Genomic DNA, 26703 nt, shown 5'->3' with positions numbered 1-26703 from the left:
AGCCGTGAGATCATGAACTGAGCTGAAGTCAGACACCTAACCGTCTGAGCCACCCAGGCGCCCCTCAGCCATGTTTTTCTTGCCTTGTCACTGGAGGAAGAGGGTTTCAGCCTCTTTGGTCCTACTTCAGGGAGGCTAATAAGGGGGCCTCAGGTGGGTGTCCCCAAAGGTCAGGAACTCTGACCCTTCCCTCAGTGGATAAAAGGGCCCCCAGCGTAGATCAACAGGGTTTATCCTTTGGTTTCCACATATGGCTGAAGGTAAGTGTCGGGGTCTGGTCTGCACCTCTTTGGTATCTCAGTTTTAATCCAGGGAGGGGCTCTCTCTGATTGGCATTTTTCTTTTCATAGACGGATGATGTCTGTAGTGGAGCAGAGTTGAAATGGGGCCTTTGTTGGCTGATCAGAGTGTGTGTGTGTGTGTGTGTGTGTGTGTGTGTGTGTGTATTGGCAATGGGGGTGTCCTGGCCCTGGCCAGAGTAGGGTATAAGAAAAGCTTTTTGGTGCAGGAAGGGGCAAAGCAATACCTTCTGGTTCTCTCACACCCTGGCACCAGAAGGAGCTCTCTCTGGAGTTGGGAGTGGCTTCCAGTCTTACTGCCACCTTTGCATTCTTTGTGTCTTGCCTAGGCCATAAAAAAGTCACCCGGGGTCTCACCTCTCTCTTTCCACAGCAAAGGACCACGGGGGACTTGCCCTGAGCCCTAGTAAGGTGGTTTCTTCCTTCTCACTGGCCTCCATTCTGGGGAACTGTTCTTGTTTCTCCCCCTTAAGCCAACTCCTGGTCCTGTTGAGGGACAACAGAGGCTGTTGGGGGAGCCCTGGCCCCATTCTTGGCCCTACCTTTCTGGGAAGCTGTGCTTCCCCTTGCCACAGTGGTGCTGTCATTAGAAAATGCATGGCTGGGGCACCTGGGCGGCTCAGTCAGTTGAGCATCCAACTTCAGCTCAAGTCATGATCTCACCTTTCATGAGTTCAAGCCCCACGTGGGGCTCACTGCTGTCAGCACAGAGCCCACTTCGGATCCTCTGTCCCCCTCTGTGCCCCTCCCCTGCTCATGGCTCTCTCTCTCTCTCTCAAAAATAAATAAACCTGTAAAATAAGACAGAAAGAAACTGCATGGCTGAAGGAGCGAGTTAGATACAATCAGCACTCCTCAGGCCACCTTAGCAGTCCACTGAGGGGGACAGCCAAGGTGGCACTTGGGCCCTCTCTCAATCCATCTTCTTCAGGGGATCCGGGATGCTCTCAGACAGTGGAGTGAAGCCCAGCAGGAGTCTGTGTCTCTCGTAGGCCTTGGTCTGCTTAAACATGGTGTCAGTCCCATGGAGGTGGTCCAGCACCCCCAGCACCCCGTAGCACTGGTTGAACCTGTTGGAGAGAGGAAGGTGCTGGAGGTCGGTGCGCTGACTTTTCATTTGCGTCAGCCTCACACACTTCTAGGCCCCCCTACCCCACAACTGTTCCCAACCATGCTGACCACCTACATTGGAATATTCCAGGGAGTTGCACACATCCTGGGGCCGCTCTGGACTGAAAATCTACGATCTGCCTTTGAAAAGCTCTCTATGTGAGTCCAATACTCATAAGTCAGCCTGTGGCAGAGCTTGGCTTGTCCAGGTAGGTTCAGGGACCACCTCCATCAGAATCCCCTGGAACACTCACTAAAATGCAGATTTCCAAGTCCTCCCCCCTGACACACACACACACACACACACACACACTTTGATTCAGCATATTTGGAGTGGAACCCGAGAACCTGCATTTTATCAAAGTATCTCAGGTGATTATGGTGCTGGAGGTTTGTTGACCACACTTGAAAAAGCCTGGAGGCTTTCAGAGAGCACGCAAGTCTCCTTGAACTGCATACAGGATTCTTATGCATACATGCATTGTTGTGACAGTGTCTGTAGCTTACGTTTGATATTCAAAGGGTCCAGGACCTAAATAGAGGTTAAAAACACACAGCTGCTGGAAGACCCAGTGTCAGAAGGAAAAGAGCAAGGAGGTCTAGGTCCAGCATGGTCATTATTTTCCCAACCTCCAGACCTCTCCCTTCACTAGCACCAGCACATTACCCCCACCCCCAATGGAGCCCAACATGGGGTATGAACCCACAATCCTGAGATCAAGAGCTGAGCTGAGATCAAGAGTCAGACACTTAACCAACTGAGCCACCCAGCCGCACCTAGCACTGGCACATTTAAACTGAGACATCAGGGTCTCTACTAGAAGCCTCAGGGGTGAAGGTGAATTCTATTGCCCAGGGACCCACAGTGGGGAAGGAGGCCTTACCTGAGATGGTGGTAGTCATGGAATTCAGGTGAAGGCAGGAAAGGTAGGTGGTAGCCACAGTGGGAAACAGTGGTGCAGATGAGGGCCAAGGAAAACCACACGGCAATGGAGGACAAGTGGGAGCCCATTAGGATGGGACCCAGTACCACCGGCAGCATGTTGGAGGCCTGTAAGGGTAGGGCTGTTTGAAGGTGGACCCAAGAGAGATGGAGGGGACCAGTTGTGTGTCTAATTTGCCCCAGGGTGTCACCCAGGGTGTCTACTTTGCCCCAGTCAAGACTTCCTTGACTCAGATCTGGAGAAGCTTTAAGAGTTGCAGAACCTTGATTTGCCCGCGTCATTTAGCTTTATAACTTTGGGACAAGTAATTAACTGTTTGAGATAAGTTATGTTGGGCATCTCACATAGCCTACCATAGGGCAGGCCAACAATAAATGGTAGCTGCTGAATGGGAAGAAGAGAGAAAGGGCCAATGTCTAATTCTCTGCCGGAGATCTTAGGGTAGGGGGTTGGGGCCCTCTGCCCTTTGCCTCTGGGGAGAGCGGAGCTCTACTGACCACATGCTCGATAGGGTGGGCGTACAAAGAGATCACGCCAATGGGAGCTGTCCACTCATGGTGTTTCTTATGGATTTTCTTGTACAATGTTGGGTGGTGAAGGAGCCTGGGAAAATAGTTAAGTTAATAATCTGCCAATCTCCCTTTTCCCTTTCCCACAAGGCCATGAGAAACCAAAGGTAGGAACTAGGAGTTCTACCTATCAAGCAAAGTTGCAAACACATTGGACTGGCACTCAGACCTGCCTTCGAGCTCTACCCCCACCTCTTATGCTGCATCATTTGGATTGCTTTGCCTCTCCCTACCTCAGTTGCATCAGCCATGGTGGGGATGATGCCCACAAAGGATTCAAAAAGGAAATGAAAGTGCCCTGCTGCACACATGAATGCAGAAGGCTCTCTTCTGGACATTTCTCACTTGTTGCAACTTGTCAGTTGTGGCACAGAGATGTCTCCATGTTAACTAATAAGCTTTTGAGGCCCAGTGGTGGTGGTCCTACATCTACAATTCTGAGGCCTCCATTTCCTCCCTTAAAAGTGAGCCCTAGGAGAGGGAGAAGCCAGCTGTGCTCTGGCAGGGCCCCGCTCACCGGTGTGAGTAGTAGAACAGGACTTCGTTAATCAGAGTGAAGATAGCCAGCTCCAGAAGGAACCAGTGGAAGGTGGGTAGCTCTCGGCGGCAGGGGTCTCCCCGCACCTTGATGATGGGATAGAGGAAGACCACCATGGGGACAGATATCATGCACTGGTTGAAGAGAACTGTGCGCATAGACTGGCGTAGTTTCATGGCGTCCACCTGCATCAGGGAAGGAAGGAGGGAGATGGACAAGAGTGTGAGAAGTAGGTCTTTCCCTTCTAGAAAGTAGGCTGTACTGTGACCCGCTCACCAGAGGCCCTCACTCAGGGTGGATGCTAGGCATGATGTTTGGCCATAGCTGGCAGCCCCTGACTGCTGCCCAAGGTCTGAGGTGGAACCATCTGGCAACACGCCTGCCCTTGGAAACTCCCTTCCCGGTAGCCGTCTCCTAGGCCTGAGCCTGCGTTCTCCTCCCTGCAACTGTCACCGCTGTTCTCCGCATTTCTCTGGCCAGGCCCCACCTATTCCTGACAGGCACCTTAGGGCGCCTCTAGTGTGCTTGGAGAAGGCTGTCAGCTCTCAGGTTGATATCCTTATTCAGCCTCTGGGCCCCTCCTCATCCAGGAAGGCTTGATCAGAATGCAGAGATCAAGGTCCTCTGCCTCCTTATGTGGCCCAGCCCCCTAGACAAGGCCCAGAGTGAAGCATTTGTGCAAGAATCAGTAACCCCCTGACCCTTCCCTTCTTCGGAGCACTGGGGCTCCCAGGAATAGCCCCATGACCACAGGTCACTTCTCAGGTCCTGAGGAGCTAGTGTCAGATTGGTCATAAGGGATTTCTCCCTGAGTTCTCTTTGTGAGCTGGAGGGGTTCCAGCTGCAAGGTAAAGCTGGGTTCAGAGTGATCCTCAGTCTTCAGGCCTTCCTCTTCCTCTAACTTTTGCAGGCACTGCATATATTGACTGACTGGAATCCACTCTCTACGCTTTCAGTTCCATCCCATGGTGAAACCAGGTCTGGCCAGCCTGGTTTGAGAGCACCGTTAGACGAAGCCGTATACCTCTTCTGGAAACCTCGACCAAGAGGAGTGTGTCACATCTGTTTACTCCTTCATTTATTTGACCGATACTTCTGAGCACCCTCTATGTCGCAGGCAGTGTCCCGTGTGCTGGGAAGGAAGCAATAGTCAAAACAAAGATTGCTTTCTTCATTGAGTTTATATTCCTGGCACCAGTAATTTTAAATAGAATGGTCAGGGTAAGCTTTGTGGAGATGGTGAGGTTTGAACAAAGAGATGAGGAAGGTGAGGGAAACAGATACCTGGGGAAGACAGTCTTCAGGCCAAGGGAACAGCTGGTGAAAAGGCTCTCAGGGACATTGCAGGTGGGGAGAAGTAGGAGGTGAGGCCAAAATGGTGGGGAGGAGCCAGAGCATATAGGGTCTTGTAGGTCATTGGGAAACTTTGATTTTTACTCAAAGGGAAATGGGGAGGGGGGGGGGCGGTCACTGTGAGAAGACAAGTGACAAGCTCTTAACAGGAATCCTCTGGCTGCTGTATTGGGAACAGACTGTAAAGGAGCAAGAATAGACACAGGGAGACCAATGACAGTTGCGGTAATATTGACAGAAGACAGTGATGGCTCAGACCAGGGTGGTGGCAGTGGAGGTAGTGAGAAGTGGTTGGATTCCGGAACTATTTTGGAAATAGAGCCAACATGGTTCCTGACAGATCGGATGTGGAGTATGAGGGAGAGAAAGTAGTTGAGGACCAACTAGAAATTGAGGCATTGCCATGAACTCAGACTGGGGAGGATGTGGGTAGCAGTCTTTGAGGGGTTGATCAGAAATTCTCTTGGGGACATGTTGGACTGGAGATGTCCGTTAGACATCCGCGTAGAGATGTCAAAGAGGCATTTGGCAACTTGAGCCTGGAATTCAGAAGAGAGTTCCGGGCTAGAGACAGAAATGTGTGAGCTGTCAGCATATAGATTGTATTTAAAGTCATGACACTGGAACAGATAAGTGAGGGTATGAAGACAGAGACAGGGAGCAAGGTCCGAGCCCTGGGACACTCAGCAGTAGGAGGCTGGGGTGGGGAGGGGCGGGGGGAAGAGGAACCAGAAGGGCCAGAAAAGCCAGGTATGAGAAGATATAATAAGGATATAACAGGCCCACTAGTTCTGATGAGATAAGCCCACCTGCCGAGAGCTATTTAGGCGAAACAGTGCCGTGGTGGGAAAGGCCCCACCAAAGGAGGTTCAAAGAAGACGCGAGATGATAAAGGTTTGTGGCTATTTAGGAGATACAGGCTGAAGGATTTAGGGTGAAGTTTTGTAATGTCTGGAACTTACTTTCAGATGGTTAAGCTAAAAAGTATAGATGCATACATAGCTATATATTTTTACATAGAGATAAAGCAAGTCCTGTAAAATATTTAGAATTGGTGGAGCTAGGCGTTGTGTAAATGAGTGATCGTTGTACTGCTTTTTCAACTTCTGTGTCTATGCTTCCAGTTTTTCATGATTACAAAATGTCGGGGCGGGGGGAGGAGGAAAGCGGATGGAGAGGAACTGGAAACTATACAGACAACTCTTTCAAAGAGCCCGGTTGCCAAGGAGAGCAGAAATAGGAGTGGTATTGAGTCTGGAGGATGGGGGCAAGGGGGTTTGCTTTGGTTGGATCTTAAGATGGGAAAAATTACAGCATGTTTAATAATCCAGAGGGAAAGAGCCTAGGAGAGGGAGGGGGAAAGGGAAGAGGAAGGAGAAATTTCCTGAGGTAAACAAGAGGTAATAGGGCATAGCACTTGGAGAGGGGAGGAAGGGGTTAGCAACGGGAAGCAAAGAGAGTGCACCTGTTGTATCAGGTGGAAGGCGGAGCTGGAGTGGGGAAGTCTGTGGGATCTCTCTTCAGCTTGCCCCTGTTTACTTAGCGAAGTAGGAAGTCGGGGATGTGAAGAGGGAGGAGGAGCTTCGAACTGGCTATCCAGGAGAGTAGAGAGCAAGCAGGGGCGGGGAGCTGTGCGCCTGAGGTGGGAGCACTGGACCTAGAGTCCGGTGAGACGACGCCCTGGCTCTGCTTCCTAGTGACGCTCTGCTCTTGAGCTAGTCACTGCACCTTTCTGCGCCTCGGCTTCTGCAAAATGCAACCTGCCCTTCCCTGTGTGCCTCTCCGATCACTGTAGATGGTCACAATGAATGTCGTCATGGTAGGTAATACTCTTGATAGCTGATGTGGCCTGGTGGTTAAGAGTACGAGTTGGGTCAGAGAGCTTGAGCGTGAATCGTCTATCCATGTCCCACCTCAGAGCCTGTTTGATCATCTGACCCATGAAGGCTATTACAGTACTTGGCCTTGAAGACCTAAGCCTGTAGCCAGTGGTGCCTGGCAAGGAGACCGCCATGGTCTGACAGATGAAGGGCTCTCGACAGCCAAGCACTGGCTTTGATAGGCTCCGGTCCATGCCTGCCACGCAGGATCCGGGGGAGGCCCCCGGCTGGCTGGCAGCTATTGTGTCCAGTGAGGGGGGTTGTAAGCCCGGCCAGCAGCCCTGGTTCAGGAAGGGGCTATTCCGAAAGCCTGGGTCCGGGGCACTATTTTTCTGCTTTCTGGAGTGCTGGGCTGGGGCAGAATGCCCTGAATGCTGAGATGAGCCACCCAGGCACCTGGACAGCTAATTAAAAGATAATTGTCTTCTCCGGGAAAGGAGCCAGAATGTGTTTTGGGTGGAAACTGGACAAAGAACCCGGGGTTTAAGAATCAGCTCCCCACTGCACAAGAAAAGGCTCTTGGAGGTTGTCAAAGCACCAAGGGGGTGACTGGGCTCCAGGCACAGTGGGGCTCATTTCCCGTGGTGTGTAAGTCAAAGATGTATGTACTGGCCTTCTCTCCCTTCCCGGGCCAGGGGATCCTCATAAGCAGAGTCCAGGCCTTGTTCACTCTGGATCTGCTACGCACCAGCAGTTAAATGACTGGGGAGAAGGACCTGCTTAAAATCCAGCCACTGCCCACACATTCAGAACCCTCTATTCACAGTGGGCTAGCCACTGTCTCAGCGGCTGTGTCCCTCACTCATGACAGCTGTCATCCGCGCTTTCAGCCTCCAGTCACCGCCATCCCTGCTTTGGGTAGCCGAGGTGAGGGGCTGTCTAACACCTCTGCACTCAGCCCAGTGCCAAGCTGACCCCATCATTTTGGTTCCCAAAATGCTGATGGCAGTGCTGTGGGGGCAGTGCAGGCAGGCATGGAGCTGGGGCTGGGAATCAGGAGACTGGAACATTCGTCCTGCCTGGCTGGCTCTGAGAAGTGGGGCAGATTACTTCCTCTCTCTAAGCTTCTCAGCTGGGGAAGCCTTGTGCACAATAACTTGGCTCACAGTGGCCATGCTCTCTCCTGGGCCTGCAATGAGAATTTTTTTTTAAGTTTATTTATTTATTTTGAGAGAGAAAGAGAAGCGGGAAGGGCAGAGAGAAAAGGACAGAGAGAACCCCAAGCAGGCGCCACACACGGTCAGCACAGAGCCCGATGTGGGGTTCGAACCCCTGAACCACGAGATCGTGACCTGAGCCGAAACCAAGAGTCAGACCCTTAACCGACTGAGCCACCCAAGCATCCCTGCAGTGAGACTTTTCAGTGTGGCTTCAGCTCTTGCTTTCTGTGCTTTGACCAAGAGAAGCCACAGCAACACTCACTGGTTCATTCTGGCCAACTTGAATTCGGTAGCGGGAGATGAAGTTCGGTTTTCTGGCTGTGTCAGCCACCAGCAGAAGCCCGTTGAAGCTCCAGAAAAGCAGAGCAGGTACTAGGATGGTAGCTAAGGTTGGGAAGTAGAAGGCAACAATCAGAACAATTAAGGTTCTCACAGCACTTGTATTAACTGAACACGAGCTTGATGGTGACGAAGGCTGCATTGTAGACAGTCCCTTACCAGGGAGGTCTTGAAGCTCTGGGCCATAGGGCCTACCTTTAGTCCTGGGGTGACCAACTAGCTGGGGGAACTCAGCCAGGTCACTTAAGGAGTGTCTCTATTGTCTTAGTTGTAAAATGGGGACAACAACCTTCTAGGTAGTTGAAGGCAAAAAAAAAAAACACAAAAATTTGTTAAATATAAATAAAATTTATAATACATGTATAACCTATATAATACAATAATAAATAAACTACAAATAAATTTAGGTTGACATCTGGGAGTCTGTGCCCACTGAACCCTTTATGAATTTGAAGGAAGGTAGAAACAGAGGGAGCTCCTGGTATGATTCAGTTCCCAATGAGCCACTGGACTAGGAGTCAGTTAGGAACCTAATCCCTATTAACTGAGCAGTGGGACTTCAGGAATCCAGTCTGCATTTCCCAAAGTGGAAAACTCATCTCTCAAGGCCCTCCTTGATTAAACAGCATTCATACCTAAGTCTCTTGGAGAGCCATGGTCCAGACTAACGTGCCAACAGCTCTAAAAATCCCTGCAGTGGAGAAACCTATTTGACTTTGTTAAACTCAGCCTTTCGCAGTCTTTTTTTACCCTAGAACTTTTGTTTTCTCAGGCCACCTAAGAATAGGGTGGCCATGCATCCCTGTCTGCCCAGGATAGTTTCAGTTTACATCTAGCAGTCTAGCATAATTGTTAACAGTGCTTCATTTACTCTCACAGATGTCCCTATTTGGATGATAAATTGTATGGCCACCCCACCTATTCACATCCCACAGCACTGATGTTCTACAGGATACTTTCAAAAATGCTGATCAAGATTTAAAATTTAGATACGGGTTTTTTTTTGGATCCACATCCCACTTTCCTGGCAAAGTCATTCCAAGTATCTCTGATATCCAACTGTGAACACTTTGTCTCCCCTTTGTTGGCAGTTATTGGAGTGACAGTACAATGTTACCTAACTCTCGTGCTGTTAATGCTGCCCATGGTTTGCCTCTTCCTTCTAAATATCCCAAGGGGCAAGGACATTTTACTTAACTCTATGCCTCTGTACCGCTCCTCCGGTACCCTTCTTGCTGCCACCAGAAACCCAGTGCCTGTGGCAGGTGGGATCTGAGAAATATTTGGCCAGCACTGTGGGGAAATATGATTAACACAATGTCCTGAAGAGCAGTTTGACAGTATCAGAAGGTATTAAAAAAAAAAAAAAGCAAGTGTAACAGAGACAGGAAAAAAGAAAAAAGGACACACATATATCCATACACACATCCTTTACTGCATTAAAAAAAAAAAAAAAATCGTAGTAGAACACTTAAGGAGCCCGAATGTCCATTTATAGGGAATGGACTAAATAGAAGAGTATCTCTATACAATGGATTAGATGAGGCAGCTAAAGATAATAAGTCGGTCTATACTAACTGACATGGAAAGATGTCCACAATCTATTCAATGAAAAAAAAAAAATGGTGTCTTAAGTGTTCTACCATATATCCAATATGTAAGACATTTATACTTATATATATATATATTTTTTTCAACGTTTATTTATTTTTGGGACAGAGAGAGACAGAGCATGAACGGGGGAGGGGCAGAGAGAGAGGGAGACACAGAATCGGAAACAGGCTCCAGGCTCTGAGCCATCAGCCCAGAGCCTGACGCGGGGCTCGAACTCACGGACCGCGAGATCGTGACCTGGCTGAAGTCGGACGCTTAACTGACTGCGCCACCCAGGCGCCCCTATACTTATATATTAACTGTGGTTATTTCTTGGGTATGGGATTGGGTGAGTTTCATTTTCTTCATGCTTATTTGAATTGTCTGATTTTTATTTTTAACACTGAACATGTATTTACTTTTATTCTCAGAAATAACAAGCTTTCTTATTTTGGAAAAAAAATGTTAGGTCGGTAGTTGCCTGGTGGGCCATCCATCAGGGTGGCTGCCTGCTTGCGAATCCAAAAGCTCCTTGAGGGATATGGAATAAAAGCCCCAACAAGAGAAGATCTTGAACTTCTTCCAGTTGTAACACTTAAAATTGCAAATACTTAACCTCCCTGGTATTTACGTATCATTGAGGTGAAAGGTAGTTTTCCTATCACTGCAACAGAAATATATCAAATGTTTCACCACCACTTTCCCCATATACGTTTGCAATCTGCATTGTTCTTTTCAATGACTGCATAATATTGCATTGAACCTGTCATAGTTAATGTTTAGCCTGTTCTCAGAGTTCTCCTTCCAGCGGGAAAAAAATTGTCAGGGACGTTTTATTTGTACTTTTGCTTTGTGACAACTGGCACTTTTTTAAATCTCCCCTTCTGGACTATGACATAGCTTTTGAAATGAGGGAAACATTTCATCTTAAATACCTCTATGTCCTCCATATAAGTTTGGCACAGACTAACAGTAATAAATATTATTTGAGTGAATGAATGCGTCATTGAGGACATTCACTATTGCAGACAATCCTGTTATAAATACCTATGTTGAAATGATACCTTTTCTTTGGCTTGTTGACCGCCATTCACACTGCCGGTAAATATCGATTAAGTGACCACATGCTGTCAAGCCCCGAGAGCTAGATTTCACTAGACACAATGACATAGTCTCACAGGATATAGAGCAGCTCTCTGTGCTGTGGACCTGACATCCAGAAGCAGGATTATTACTCTAAACATGCATTCAGTTTTACACAAATCACTTCTTTTTTTATTTTTCTATTTTGGGAGGGGGAGATCTCAAGTTCTTTTCTTAGATGTCCTTAGGCATCCATTACAGATTGCCCACAAATTTAGCACTCTTTGGGATTAACACTGTCTTAAATTGTAAGTCTTCATTCCTTGGAATAAAGAGCTGAGAAATCTCAAAATAGAGAAGAAAACAACAGAAAAGGAATTAAGCTATAATCATGTACCCAAGCCCTAAGCACTGGTGGTCTGGGAACCTCACCTATAATGTAGAGGATCCACTCCTTCCCTTCGAATGTAGACAGGAGCCTCTCCCATTGGGCTTGCTGAAAACAACCAGCAGCATCCCAAAATCTCTGAAGTTGCCTTGGGAGAAAAATCATTCAGGTTTCTGGGTGAAGCTCCTTACCCCATGCTCTGCCTCCAGACCAGCAGCACCCTGCCCCCAGCTCCGGAATTAAAGCTGGTTGTGTAGACTTACCCTGAGACCGAGTTCGAGAAGGCCACAAGCAAGAGAAGGCCAGAGCCCAGGATGAAAGCCGCCTTCTTCATGGAGCCCCAGATGCGTTCCTCCTAGAGGAGGACAAGAAAAGTGTGAGGCCCCAGCAAACCTCCTACCGTCACGGCAGAAGTCACAGCCCACAGTAGTGAGCTGCTACCCAGTCCTGGCAGGAATGATGTGGGATCAGGATCTCCACCACGTCAGCGTGGTGCATCGGCTGACCTTTTCCCAGCCTCTACGGGAGGTTCTTCCTGAGCAAGAGCTCTCAAGCTGTATTTGGGTGTGTTTATAAAAATAACAACTCAAGGTTGGGGGAGGGAAGAGAACAAACCTGACCCCAGAGAAACTAGCGAACGGTTTTGTCACCCCGAGAGGGTCAGGTGAGCCTCCTGCAGTGGTAGGCTTTCATCACCAGTCCTTCTGTGGAACAGAAATGCCCGTCACTTATCCGGTGGAATCACCCGGGAGCTTTAAAAAAATCCCGATGACCGGGTTCCTCTGCAAGCTGATTTCCTAAGAGTCTCTAGGGTGAGACCTGGGCTTCTATGTTTCTGAAAGCTCCCTAACTAATTCCAGTAGGCAGGCAAGGCTGAGTCAGCCATCACAGAAAGATCTGCAGTCTGTGATGAGGGCATAGGGACTTCACTGTGTTCATGGGCCAGGTCTCTTTCCCCATCTCCATCACCCTCTTGCTTGTGAAGAAAAGAACAAACACATGTTTTGACTTAATAAGGCCTCTGTTTCTGGTGAGATTAGCCTGGGATGCCAGTGGGACAGGATAATGAGAAGAACAGACCTTTGGCAATCACTGGTCCCGTACCTATGCTCCTCCAAAAGTCTAAAGCAGAGACAGATCTTTGCAAGCTCGATGGCCAAACAAGGTGCCAGATTTGGAGCGGGAAAAATACTGGCTGTCAGGTGTGTCACCAATTTCCATTGTACCATGGACAGAAATTACAAACGTCCTTTACATGTTCTATTCTAGATCTAAGCCCAGATGGAGTCTGGTTATATTTCATGGGACAGAACTGGATGGTGGCCTACAGGTATGTGTCTGAAGCTTATCTGCAGTTTGTGACTTGTACCACGTACACAGGGTCAGGGGGGTGCTGTTGGGGGAAGCCGATCCCATAGGGACACTACGTTTTAATCCAGACTTTGGAGATCTGAAGGAGCAGCTTGTTTTGACTGACCCATTCACAGCAATCTGAACCTGCACTGGATTATTTATTCTCAGCGTACCCCATCCCACTTCCGATCGGAAGACCAAGAAGAAGTAAATCATTTTCCACGGCTGGTGAAAAATTTTTGAAGCGCTGGTGCTCCTCAGGGTCTTGAGCTCTAGAAGTGAACTTTTCCCTCTCTCCTGGAGGGCTTGATGGGCAGGACCAATCAGAGGAACTTGTTCTTTTAAATAGGCCACTGAAAGGTCGCCCTCAAGCTTGCCAGACATTTAACTTGGACTTTGCCTTTATTCCTTTTTTAGTATTCAGAGGATCCTTTTCATGAACTTTTCCGGATTCACTAGGAATTTTTCATTTCAGTGTAATCAGATCAAGCTAAATGAAATTAAAAACCTCAATTTTAGGGTCACCTGGGTGGCTCAGTCAATTTAGCATCCGACTGGCTCAGGTCATGATCTCACAGTTCGTGGGTTCGAGCCCCACGTCAGGCTCTGCACTGACAGCTCAGAGCCTGGAGCCTGGTTCAGATTCTGTGTCTCCTTCTCTCTCTGTCCCTTCCCCACTCCCACTCTGTCCCTGTCTCTCTCAAAAGATAAATAAACATTAAAAAAATTTTGGGTGGGAATGCAAACTGGTGCAGCTGCTCTGGAAAACAGTGTGGAGGTTCCTCAAAAAATTAAAAATAGATCTACCCTATGACCCAGCAACAGCATTGCTATGAATTTACTAAGGGATACAGGAATGCTGATGCACAGGGGCACTTATACCCCAATGTTTACAGCAGCACTTTCAACAATAGCCAAATTATGGAAAGAGCCTAAATATCCATCAACTGACGAATGGACAAAGAAATTGTGGTTTATATACACAATGGAATACTACTTGGCAACGAGAAAGAATGAAATTCTGCCATTTGCAACAACGTGGATGGAACTGGAGGGTATTATGCTAAATGAAATAAGTCAGTCGGAGAAAGACAGATACCATATGTTTTCACTCTTATGTGGATCCTGAGAAACTTAACAGAAGACCATGGGGGAGGGGAAGGGAAAAAAAAGTTAGAGAGGGAGGGAGCCAAACCATAAGAGACTCTTAAAAACTGAGAATAAACTGAGTGTTGATGGGGGGGTGGGTGATGGGCATTAAGGAGGGCACCTGTTAGGATGAGCACTGGGTGTTGCATGGAAACCAATTTGCCAATAAATTTCATATTAAAAAAAATAAAACCTTAACTTCATGATAGGCTTAGCCATTTTTTTTTCAGTAGTTGTGGTGTTTTCTCTCTCTCTGGCAGCCCAAGGGAACAGAATAGAAACAGCCCAAAGGGCTCTGTAAAGTGCAGAAGTTAGCTGGGGTCAAGAGCCGCTTCCCAGTCCCACTTTCTAGCCCCCAGTGGGCCTCTCCTGTCTCTGGAGCAGTTACAGAAAGGGGTGGTTTCAAAGGCCTGAGGCACGGGACATTCTTAGGGGCCAAGAGGGAATGGGAGCACAGCTAGTGGGCTTTTGGGCCACTCTCATGCGGTCCTACTCCCTCTCACAGGCAAAGGGGCTACGGTTACATGGCAGCCTGAAGTCCAAGGGTTTCTGCTCAGCTACTGAAATGAGTACCACCACCACCAATGTGTCAGCTACCCCTAAACCTTGGGGGAGACCTCAGATACGCAGCACCTGCAGATATGGAAAGAGTCACGGGCTGCGTTCTCCCCAGCTTGGGGAAGTGGGGGTGGTGCTGGCATTTACCTGTTTGGGCTTCTCCTGTCGCATACTTCTGGCTTCTCCCTTCATCTGGAATAAGAAAGCACCCTGTGAGTCATGATGTCATGTTCACGTGCAACCAAGCAAGTAGAGAATGAAGAAAGTCAAGGTGAATGGCTAGCCCTGATTTAAAAAAAGAAAATTAAGTTTATTTATTTATTTTGAGACAGAGAGAGAAAGAGAATCCCAAGCAGGCCCCACACTGTCAGTGCAGAGCCCAACATGGGGCTTCCTCCCACGAACCATGAGATCGTGGCCTGAGCCGAAATCAAGAGTCAGAAGCTTAACTGACTGAGCCACCCGGGTGCCCCACCAGACGTGATTTTTAATGCTGGGTACTCATTAAAAGTCACCTGGGGAGTTAGAGAACCTCTGTCTAGGCTCCACCTCTGGAGACTGAGTTGGTGTGGGCATAGGTAACATGAATCACAGAGAGCAGGCAATGGGGGACTCGATCTTCGTGGAACTAGCTTTCCAAGAGATGGGCTGTGACTAATCCTTCTTTTGAATAGTTTCACTCCCAGCCTCAGCACAACCCTGTCTCACTCAGAATAGATCTTTCCTCCACATCTCCACAGTATCCTAACTGCCAATGGCCCACAGCCCCAAGGAGCCAGGACTGAAGCCAGGACTCTGCCTGGCTGGCTGGGACAGCTTACACAACCTCCAGAAGTCAGATTACCACACACGTGGGCTGCAGTTTTTTTTTTTTTTTAATTTTTTTTTCAACGTTTATTTATTTTTGGGACAGAGACAGAGCATGAACGGGGGAGGGGCAGAGAGAGAGGGAGACACAGAATCAGAAACAGGCTCCAGGCTCCGAGCCGTCAGCCCAGAGCCTGACGCGGGGCTCGAACTCCCGGACCGCGAGATCGTGACCTGGCTGAAGTCGGACACTTAACCGACTGCGCCACCCAGGCGCCCCAACGTGGGCTGCAGTTTTAATGCCGATGAAAATTGAAGCATTTTGCAAACTGTAATAATGATTCAACGTCTCCAGGACACTAGGTTTGCCAGGAGCATTCAGACCAGAAACCAACTGTGTATTTATATATAGGAATTGTTAAGACAGCCAGTCTTGAAATCTGATACCTTCCTCAAGGTCATGTCAGAAATGTGTCTATCACTTATTAGTTTTATGATTGTGGTCAAGATGTCCTCTCTGGGCCTCAGTTTCCTTAGCTGTGAAATGGGAATAAGAACAGGGTATCCCACTCATGTGATTTTTGCTGGGAAGCTGTAAGCGCCATGAGAACAGGCTCTCTGTGTAGCTTTCCATGGGCCTTTGCTGAGTAGGTGCTTAGCATATGTAGCGTGGATGAATTGAGCAGAGGGTCTGGTTCACTGGGCCAGTGTTTCCCTAGATGTATCTCAGGAACTCCTATGTCTGAGTCATCAGAGGTTTGCTGAAACCCAGATTTACCGGCTACACTCTAAAGCGGGGTCTCTTAGTGTGGAGCCTGGACACCTGCATTTCAGACTTGTTCCCGAGGTGATTCTTCTGAGGGACTTGGCTGCCAGCCCTGGCTAGGTATGCCATGTGGTGTGAGTTGGTCAAGATAATGGTAGGAGAGTGAGATAAAAACTGGCAGCAATCACCTGAGGTGTATGGGGCGCAGGCTGGGCCCGGAAAACATCTTCTCACCCACTCCAACTGCCATTCCCTCTTTTTGGCAGAAAACTGAAGCTGGAAGTTTTGACTGCTGCAGGACAGTACTTCCCTAAGTCTACCAACTGGGGGAGATATCACCAACATGATGAAATTCAACTCACGTTGAATCAACTAAGTAAGCACCATCCATTGGGTCCTGCTCTGAGCAAGGCCCCGCGGCGGTACTGAACTCTTTATATACTATGTTTTTTCCTATACATGCATACCTGTGATAAAGCTTTATTTACAAGTTCAGCACAGGAAGAGATCAACAACAACGATAAAAGTTATAACAATATACTGGAATAAAAGTTATGTGAATGTGAGTGACCTCTCTCTCTCTCTCTCATTCTTTCTCAAAATATCTAAGATCCTTCCGGGCAGAAATCTTTTGTCCACGTTCATACTCCCCAGCATGGCAGCCGTGATCCAACTGCACCTGCCACAGACTTGCCTTTGCTCATGGTCACTACAGTTTGGTCTCAGGCAGCCACGGCATCAACGTTAGCCTTTATTCTCAAGAAATTGCTTGGTTTTCCTGATGGCTTGCATCTTTGGTATGTGTTCTTGCAACTACTGTGTGCCCTTCTGAACGCATTTCCTAATCTTGGCCTTTTCCAGTATTATCTTGGCATTCTGATGAAGTGTTTTTGTGATGAACTTAAAGCGTTTCTCCATATGTGAAACAATGCCATGACTTCTCTGGGAACGTGGCAGCCTGGACAGTGACTGGATTTGGCAGTCGGGGGTGGCTGGGGATTGCACTTGCCCTGAGTTGCCAGCCAGCTTGACTTTGTTGAGTGTCTCACCACGTTTTATTGTAAAGCTTTAATAATGACAAATGTGGTGCTAGCCTATCAGTAGGCAGACATATATAACAGGTTACAAAGTCCAGAAACAGACCTAAATCTATATATGTGTATACACATATATATGGGAATTTAGTAGATGATAAAAAGAAGTCAATATAAATGGACTTTGAATTGAACAGATGCTGAACCTCCCCTATGATAAGAGAAGTGTGAACTGAAACTACGAGAGATTATTTCTCACCCATCAGCAACGCAACAAACCAAAAGTTTGATCGCATGAGCTGCTAGTGAGGCTGAGGGGACTTTGAAACTGTATTTGTTCTCTGTGTGTCAACTATACTCAAAATAAAAAATGTCTTTATTGATATGTAATTCACATACCATACAATTTACCCATTGAAAGTGTACATTCATTTGGCTTTTAGTATATATTCACAGAGTGAGGCATTCACCACCAGGACTGATGTTAGAACATTTTCATACCCCACAGAAAAACCCTGCACCCTTCAGTCATCAATCTCCAGTCCCTCTCTCCTTCCACCCCCACCCCAGCCCTAGGCAACCATTAATCCACTTTCTGTCTCTATGGATTTGCCTATTCTGGGCATTTTTCTATAAATGGAATCAGACACTATGTGGCCCTTTGTGACCGACTTCTTTTACTTGGCATGTTTTCAAGGTCCATCCAGGTGGTAGCATGTATCAGTATTTCTTTTTTTTTTTTTTTTTATTGCCAAGTAACATTCTATTACATGGAGAGATCGTATTTTGTTTACCCAATCATCTGTTGATGGACATTTGGGCTGTTGCCACTTCGTGGCTATTACGAATAATGCTGCTATAAACATTCAAGGACAAGCTATTGAATGGGTGTATGTCTTTATTTCTCCCAGATATGTACCTAGGGGAAGAACTGCTGGATCATCTGGTGACTACATTTAACCTTTTTGGGACTATAAAGTGGTCGCACCACTTTACATTTCCAACAGCAACGTATGAGGTCTCTAATTTGTTTATGTCCTCACCAACACTGATTATGGTCCCTGCCAAATAGTGTCATAACTATGACTGTATTTGTCATCACTATTTCTAGCTGAAGAGCGTTACAGGGCATCTGGCTGGCTCAGTCAGTAGAGCTCGCAACTCTTGATCTCAGGGCTGTGAGTTGGAGCCCCATGTTGGGCGTAGAGATTACTGCATACGTACATACATACATAATACATACATAAGTAAGATCATTACAGATCATCTGGTTCTGCCATGTAACAAGGGTGAAGAAACCTAGATAAAGGAGGCCAGGTGACTTCCCAGAGTTTGTAGAAGGCACAGCCAGGATCAGAGCCCGGCTTCCAATATCTCTAAGGATATTTTATTCTTTTGTGTTTGATTGTACTCAGTTTTATTTTTCTGGATGCACGTTTACCAGCTATGTCCTTAGGAAATACTGCTTCCCTTTGACTCACACTTCTTATAGATTACTTAGGCTGGAGAAGGGAAGAGAGAACAGTGACCTATGAAGTGCCTTTAGGGGTTAAGGAGTTAGGACAGCAGAAGGAGGTGAAATGTAAGCCGCTTGCCATCTCCAGGAGATGACGTTACACAGCAGGGATGCAGTTAGTTCAGGGGAAAGGTCTGTCGAGGAGAAAAACTGGGACATTGGATACCCAGTCAGTGAGACAGCCTCTGATATAAGAAAAGGCACCAGAGTGGGGCGCCTGGGTGGCTCAGTTGGATGAGCGTCTGACTTCGGCTCAGGTCATGATCTCGTGGTTGAGAGTTAGAGCCCCGAGTCGGGCTCTGTGCTGACAGCTCAGAACCTGGAGCCTGCTTCGGATTCGGGGTCTCCCTCTCTATCTGCCCCTCCCCCGCTCACATTCTGTCTGGCTCTCTCTCTCAAAAATAAACAAATGCTAAAAAAAAACCCAATAGCCAAATTATGGAGAGAGCCCAAATGTCCATCAACTGATGAATGGATTAAGAAGTACATGTATACACATATGTATACATGTATACACACATATATACATACATATATACATATATATGTATATATACATACATACATATATACATATGTATATATATGTACATATACATATATATACATATGTATATATATACATGTATACACACACATATATATGTAATGGAATACTACTTGACAATGAAAAAGAATGAAATCTTGCCATTCGCAACATGGATGGAGCTGGAGGGTATTCTGCTAAGCGAAATAAATCAGTCAGAGAAAGATTATGGTTTCACTCACATGTGGAATCTGAGAAAGTTAATGGATGAACATAGGGGAAGGGAAGGAAAAATAAGATAAAAACAGAGTCAGAGGCAAACCATAAGAGATCTTAAATACAGAGATCTTAAATACAGAGAGAACTGAGGGTTGATGGGGGTGGGTGGGTGGAGGACTGGGTTAAATGGGTGATGGGTATCAAGGAGAGCACTTTTTGTAATGAGCACTGGGTGTCCGACATAAGAGATGAATCACTGGGTTCTACACCTGAAGCCAGAGACTACATTGTATGTTAATTAACTGAGAAGAAAAGAGAAGGATTCCGTTGATCTCTCCCTTCGATAACAAGTTTTCTCACTTGTCCTGAGCAATTCCTGTTGGCCCGATTCCAAGTTTGCTCCACATCCTCAATGTGGATAAGGGCCCATTCCAAGGAGCCACCCTCTCCCCAGTGATAAGATTCTTTGACGATCCAGGGTTATTTTTAATCTGGCAGTTTGCTGCCTGGAGTTCTGAAAAGCACAGATCTCTCAGCACGAGGAAGGAAATGGTGCTAATACCATTTTGGGGCTAAGCCTGTCAAGTGTCTTAATGATAAGGAACCAAATGTCAAAGGAAGCACCTCAAGCTGAGAAAGACTTGGGGATCTAAATGTCTGCAAACCATTTGCAGACAGGTAGAACCTTCCCATCACCATGAATTTCCCTCTTCAGTTCTTGTGACAAAATGGGAAAGGTTCCATTGACCCTGTTGAGATAACCATCCCTTTGGGGAAAGAAATGGAGGGATTGGGCTTTGTCTGTTAAGCTTTCAAAACTAACATACCAGGGGAACTTTGCTTACAAGTAAGAGTCTCACCATTATCTTTTCCAAGAGCTTGCAAAGCTAATTTGATCTTTAGAAGCTCATCCATTCCTTTCAGGAATTTTTATGAAGAACTTATTTTGTGCAAGGAACCCTGGACATGTAAAGATAAATGGGAAACTTTGTTTAGATACATAAACCCATCATTCCAAAGTCCATATGGAAAGTACTGGGCTAGAGGTCTGGACCTGAACTGAGTAGATCAGGAGATCTGACACACCTAAGAAATCTTAAGAGGAGGACAATGCCAAGGGTTTCTCTGTGCTCTTAGACATATGGTCTCCAACCTCAAAACTGAATCTTTTCCTCCTATATTTCATTTTAGCTTATCCAAGGGATGCTGGGTTTTAGTCAGATCATACTTAAAAAAAAAATCAAGATAAATGTCACAAAAATAGACACAAAGATCAATGGAACAGAATAGAAAACTCAGAAATGAACCCACAGTTACACGTGGGTAATTAATCTTCAACAAAGCAGGAAAGAATATGCAATGGGAAAAAGACTGTCTCTCCAACAAATGGTGTTGGGAAAACTGGACAGCAACATGCAGAAGAATGAAACCGAACCATTCTCTTTCACCACACACAAACATAAGCTTAAAATGGATTAAAGACCTAAGTGTGAGACCTGAAACCATGAAATTACTGCCTTTGCTTTCCTTGAAGAAAGTAATTTCTCAGACATTGGCTACAGCAACTTTTTTCTAGATAGGTCTCCTGAGGCCAGGGAAACAAATGCAAAAATAATTACTGGGACTACATCAAAATAAAAAGCTTTTGCACAGTGAAGCAAACAACCAAACTAAAAGGCAATGTATGGAATAGGAGAAGATATTTGCAACCGACATGTCTGATAAAGGGTTAGTATCCAAAAAATATAAAGAACTTCTAAAACTCAGTAGCCAAAAAATTAATGATTCAATTAAAAATGGGCAGAAGACATCAGCAGACACTTCTCCAAAGGCATACAGGTGGCCAACAGACACATGAAAAGATCCTCAACATCACTGATCATCAGGGAAGTGCAAATCAAAACTACAATGAAATAGCACCTCACACCTGTCAGAATGGCTAAAATCAATAACACAAGAAACAACAGGTGTTGGCAAGGATGTGGTGAAAGGGGAACCCTCACGCGTTGTTGGTGGGAACACAAACTGGTGCAGCCATTGTAGAAAACAGTATGGAGGTTCCTCAAAAAGTTAAAAATAGAACTACCCTATGATCCACCAATTGTACTACTAGGTATTTACCCAAAGAATACAAAAACACTAATTCAAAGGGATACATGCACCCCTATGTTTATAGCAGCATTATTTACAATAGCTAAATTATAGAAACAGGCCAAGTATCTGTTGATTGATGAATGGATAAAGAAGGTGTGAGAGGTGCCTGGGTGGCTCAGTCGGTTAAGTGTCCAACTTTGGCTCGGGTCATGATCTCACGGTTGGTGAATTCAAGCCCCGCATTGGGCTCTGTGCTGACGGCTCAGAGCCTGGATCCTGCTTCGGATTCCGTGTCTCCCTCTCTCTCTGCCCCTCCCCCACTCATGCTCTGTCTCTCTCTCTCTCTCTCTCTCACACACACACTCAGAAATAAATAAAACATTAAAAAATTAATTTAAAAAAGATCTCTCTCTCTCTCTCTCTCTCTCTCTCTCTCTCTCTCTCTCACACACACACACACACACACACACACTGGAATATTATTCAGCCATAAAAAAGAATGAAATCTTGCCATTTACAATAACATGGATGGAGCTAGAGAATTTTATGATAAGTGAAATAAGTCAGAAAAGGACAAATAGCACATATTTTCACCTATATGTGGAATTTAAAAAACAAAACAAGTGAGCAAAAGGGAAAAAAAGGGGGGGGGCAGCAAACCAAGAAACAGACTCTTAACTATAGAGAACAAACTGCTGGTTGCCAGAGGGGAGATGGGCAGGAGATGGGGGAGACAGATGATGGGGACTGAGGAGGACACTTGTGATGAGCACATGGAAGTTTTGAATCACTATATAGTACACCTGACGCTAATGTTACACTGTATATTAATTAACTGGAATTTAAATAAAAACTTAAAAAAATCAAGATAGATGTATGAATCTACCACATGGATATCAAAACTGCCATTGGAAATATTCCCTACTCCATTATTTAGTTCTCCAAAAGAAGCAACATACTTCATATGAGGATACAGATGATAAATTCCTACAAAGACATTAATGTAGAGTTTTCCTCTTTGAAAGCAATGGTAAGTTTTTTTTGTAGAATGCAAACAAATTTTAGGCAATCCATTTTGGTCCCCTGATCCCTGCCTTTTTGCTTTGACTGCCAATAAGCTCAGAGTTAAATTTAATATTCAATTACACTTTGGGATATTTTTTTCTATTATATAATCCTGTATAAAAATGATGTATGTACAAAGATGTTCCGTGTGACAGTTTATAATGGCTAAAGATTAGAAACAAGTTAAATATCCATCAGTAGTGATTGGTGAAATAAACTATATAGAACGTCCAATAGTGAAACATTTGTAGCCAGTAAACGATGTGTGGAACATATGCATGCGTGTGTGTGTGTGTGTGTGTGTGTGTGCTGTTAATGCAAGCACAGAATAATACACAGAATATTAGACTATTGCTGGAAGAATATCTAAGAAATCGGTTACAATCGTGGCTTCTGGTGAGGTGAACTGGGTGGCTGGGGGGACAGGGGAGGAGGAAGCGTATCTGTTTGCTACGTGCCTTTTGAATTCTGTGCCACAAGTTATATTTTACCTATTCAGAAAATTACAGAACTGTCCAAAAGTTTTAAATAAATTCAATGCCCATTCGTAGGAAACATTGTATTGAAGCTTTTTAGGGTAATTAGCTCTCCCTGTAATTAGCTCTCCACTTCTCTAAATCAGATTAATTTCTTTTTTTTTTTTTTAATTTTTTTTTTCAACGTTTATTTATTTTTGGGACAGAGAGAGACAGAGCATGAACGGGGGAGGGGCAGAGAGAGAGGGAGACACAGAATCGGAAACAGGCTCCAGGCTCTGAGCCATCAGCCCAGAGCCCGACGCGGGGCTCGAACTCACGGACCGCGAGATCGTGACCTGGCTGAAGTCGGACGCTTAACCGACTGCGCCACCCAGGCGCCCCTAAATCAGATTAATTTCAATTTCTGAAAGGCTTTGAGAAGTCTTTGTTTCCCCTGAAAGCGTACGCCAATTTTTCCGTGTTCGTTTTCCAGGAGAGAAAGATTCATAGCTTTCGTTAGATTATTAAAGGTGACTATGATTAAGAACTAGTGCCCTGTTTCTTCCTCTTCTCTCTCTGTCTCTGCCTCTTTCTTTTTTCTTTTTTTTTTTTTCTTTTTTTTTTTTTTTTTTTGCTAACAGCTTTACATGATCCCAAAGCAAAGCAATGGCAATAAAGCAGCTGGTTCCTTTCTCTACATATCACAATGCAAAACAGTATGAAAGGTATTTATTGAATGCCTGGTGGTTTCTAATCAGTTTTTACTTATTTGCAACCATTCTGTTGTATATATCCCTTATTGGAAGCTATTGGAAGCTATCTCAAATTCCTTTGAGATGGAGACTGGGTATAAAGTATAAATAAACAGAACCAGATATTAAAATTAAAAACAAAAACTAAGAGAGCCTAGGGTGACTGTTCAGTGAGACCTTGACCCTGGGAGGAGGCAGCCCTGCTTGATTCCAAAGGGCAGAGTGCTGACGCCCAATGTATCCGTGTTATGGAAACTGAGTGTGGCTGGCCTGAGTGATTAGGGGCTGATATATAAGGGGGACCTGGGAACCCTCTGCTCCAGGTAAACCTTCTTCTGGCCAAAGGAAAGGTGACTGCTTACCTTCTGATGGTGGGAAAGCTCTTTTTGGCTGCAGGAATCACAGCATTTAACTGTTGACCTCTGATTTCACTAGAAGCAATGAAACATTTCCCAGCAGGCCATTTGTTCTTTGGCTAGGCTATTATGCCCACATGCTATCTCCCAAGATACTTGTCTAGGTGGTTGACCCTTCTAAGCTACACAACCCCACATTCTGTTGACTATTTTATGCCAAAGCAGCTTGTCTTCTGTGTCTCTCTACACGCTAGCAGACATGTTTTCAGTTTCAAGTGGACACAGTCTGTCAGAAAGGTTCTAGGAGAGACCTCAAACATGGCAGGCCGATGTGTCTTCAACCAAAGACATTCCTTAACGTTGCTTGCCAATGGTCGTGCTCAAGTTAGAAATTCTGGCAAACAAAATCAACCACAATGATTACATATTTAATTCAATATCCTTCTACTTTAGAACAATGAATTGATTTCGCGTTAAAGGGAATTTGATATATATTGTGAGATTATCCAAATTAGATACTCTTAAAGTATGGTTCTTTTGAAAATAAGATGATTCTGACTAGGCAAGCTTCTTACTGAAGAATCTCCAGCCTAGGAAAGTGATAACAGTGAGGCTACAGCTGATGTTCATGACCTCCGAGAATCTGAGCAGAAGAATGGGAAAGGCAGAGATTGTTTAATTTTAAGTTTTATCTGCTGCCTGATTCTTTCAGATTTTCTCTCAGATTCTAGGTCCCTGAATATTCTGCATGGTTGATGAGAGCTCCCATTTTCTAGGTATAAGATACAGCATCTTTATAGGACTGTGCACTGTTCGTTTGTAGACATCTTGTGAAATTGTTAGAATTATTTACTTTTAGAGGAGAAAAAAAGAAACAAGACCTCATTGATCACCTAATCTACCCCTTCTATTTTGTAAGCCAAGAAGATAGGCCTCTGTAGCAGAACTGGCTTGTTTCAAACTCCACACAGTTTCTGGAAAAATCCAGGCTTCCTGAGACTTTGCCGGACACTGCATGTGTGTCTGGAATAACACAGATTCTCCTGTGTGAGTGGGAAATGACACTGGGAGAGGGCTACGGACAGGACTAGAACTAGCCCATTACTTCAGCGGGGCTGTTCGTATTCTTGGGAAAAGCTGAGCAGTCTGCATCCAGGACTGAGGACACTGACCGGAAATGTACTTACACAGCTTAAAGCCTCTGGTGAGGAAGATTCTAGGGAGCTGCTAAGAGCAATGTCTGTATGCAAGTGAGGATTTTCCAGATGAAAAGACATGCATTCAAGAAGATGAAATGCCTGAAGGAAAAGGTTAAGCTCCGAGCCAAAAAGACCGTGAATCTGGATCATTCTACAAGTGTTCTTCTCACTGCTTTTGCTTGCTGCAGGGGACTTGCACCCCTTGAGTTAACTGTTCCCACTTGATTGCGTGCCTGTGACAATGAGCTTGCCTTTGTTTACTGTGAGATCCACAGCACCAAACAGATAGGAAGTATTTGTTGAATAAATGAAAGAAGGGGAATTGAATAAAAAGCATTGTTTTTTGCCCTCGTAAGGTGTCTAACATTTGCTATTAAATACATCAGCCCCTTTTCCTTGTCCTTGTCCTAAGTCCTTTCCTTTCTTAAAATTTTTTTTTTAAGCTTATTTATTGAGAGAGAGAGAGAGAGAGCACTTGGGGAAGGGGCAGAGAGAGAGAAAGAAAATCCCAAGCAGGCTCCACACTGTCAGTGAGGAGTGGGGAACTCAGGAGCTGTGAGATCATGACCTGAGCCAAAATCAAGAGTTGGACACTTAACTGACTGAGGCACTCAGGCGCCCCAACATTTCCTTTTCTAAGGCCAGAGGTGATGCTTGGAGCATTGCTGTTTTACCAAACTGAATTGAATCTTGCTATCGCAACCAGAGAAATCTAGTTGGAATTGCACATAAAACTGAAGCAAACCACAGTCTATATCCTGTCTTGCTTGCCTGAAGCCCCAGAGGGCCTGTGTGAGCACCCTGAACACCACCCCCATCTACACACACTGGCTGCACCCTCTCGCCCAGTGAGCTTGGGAGAATCCTTCCAGAGGCACTGCCTAGCTGCTAGTAATTCTGAAGCTGTTGATAAATCCTTACTTAGGACGTTGCAACAAGACAGCGTTGACGTGGCTGCCCACTCCCAGCTCACACACATTTCTTGGCGCTTTACAGTTTTAAGACATTTAAAACGGGATGCGTGCCTTCCAGGTGATCCTGGCAGGTTCGAGAAGCAACTAGATGGCAGTCGTGGGAGCTGTGTGAGAAGCAATTTGTTGGCAGACTTCCCGTTGGATTTTGCCCTTTCAAGTTCTGACTTGAGAGCTTCTCCTCTTTTCACCTGGTTGTGAAGCCAAACCCAGTCCAATCTGACAGGCCTGCCTGTCAATTGCTAGAAAAACAAGACCACTGAGGAGGTGAATGGTACAAAGGCAGAAGATGCATACCTTAGCAGGAGGCTTGGAGGGACTCCGCCCTAAGAAAATGTCCCAGGACATTGGTCGGAGGCAAACCTCACCTGTAGGGTAAGTGGAGAGGCCAGGGAGGCAGGAGAGGTGACCAGAACATTCTTTGTCTTAAGTGAACTCCGATGCGTCCTGACCCTGGCAAACCGCTGCCCTCCCCAGCAGGTCCCACTCACCTGCGCAACGGGCCTATTCCCAGCTCCGCGGAGGTCACAGCTCAGGCTTTCCCTCTCTTGCCTTCAGCCCCTACCTAGGCGGCTGCTGGCTGTCACTGCACCGCCCATCCTGGCAGCTCTTCGGTGATCGAGT

At 45.9% G+C, this 26703-nt stretch overlaps 1 protein-coding gene across 1 annotated transcript; it reads right to left on the bottom strand.

The window, feature by feature from the left end:
- Positions 1–432: 432 nt before the first annotated feature.
- On the bottom strand, positions 433–26703 carry FAXDC2 (fatty acid hydroxylase domain containing 2). The gene is made up of 9 exons (XM_045436450.1): positions 26571–26703; positions 14464–14508; positions 11520–11611; positions 11301–11404; positions 8116–8237; positions 3440–3645; positions 2851–2956; positions 2294–2460; positions 433–1369 (listed from the first exon to the last, which is right to left on the bottom strand). The coding sequence occupies exons 2-9, from the start codon at positions 14506–14508 to the stop codon at positions 1213–1215; spliced, it is 999 nt and encodes a 332-aa protein (XP_045292406.1). The 5' UTR covers positions 26571–26703; the 3' UTR covers positions 433–1212.

The sequence above is a fragment of the Leopardus geoffroyi genome, chromosome A1 (assembly GCF_018350155.1).
Source record: "Leopardus geoffroyi isolate Oge1 chromosome A1, O.geoffroyi_Oge1_pat1.0, whole genome shotgun sequence".
Taxonomy (NCBI): Eukaryota; Metazoa; Chordata; class Mammalia; order Carnivora; family Felidae; genus Leopardus; species Leopardus geoffroyi.
This window is presented reverse-complemented; position numbering and strand designations above follow the sequence as displayed.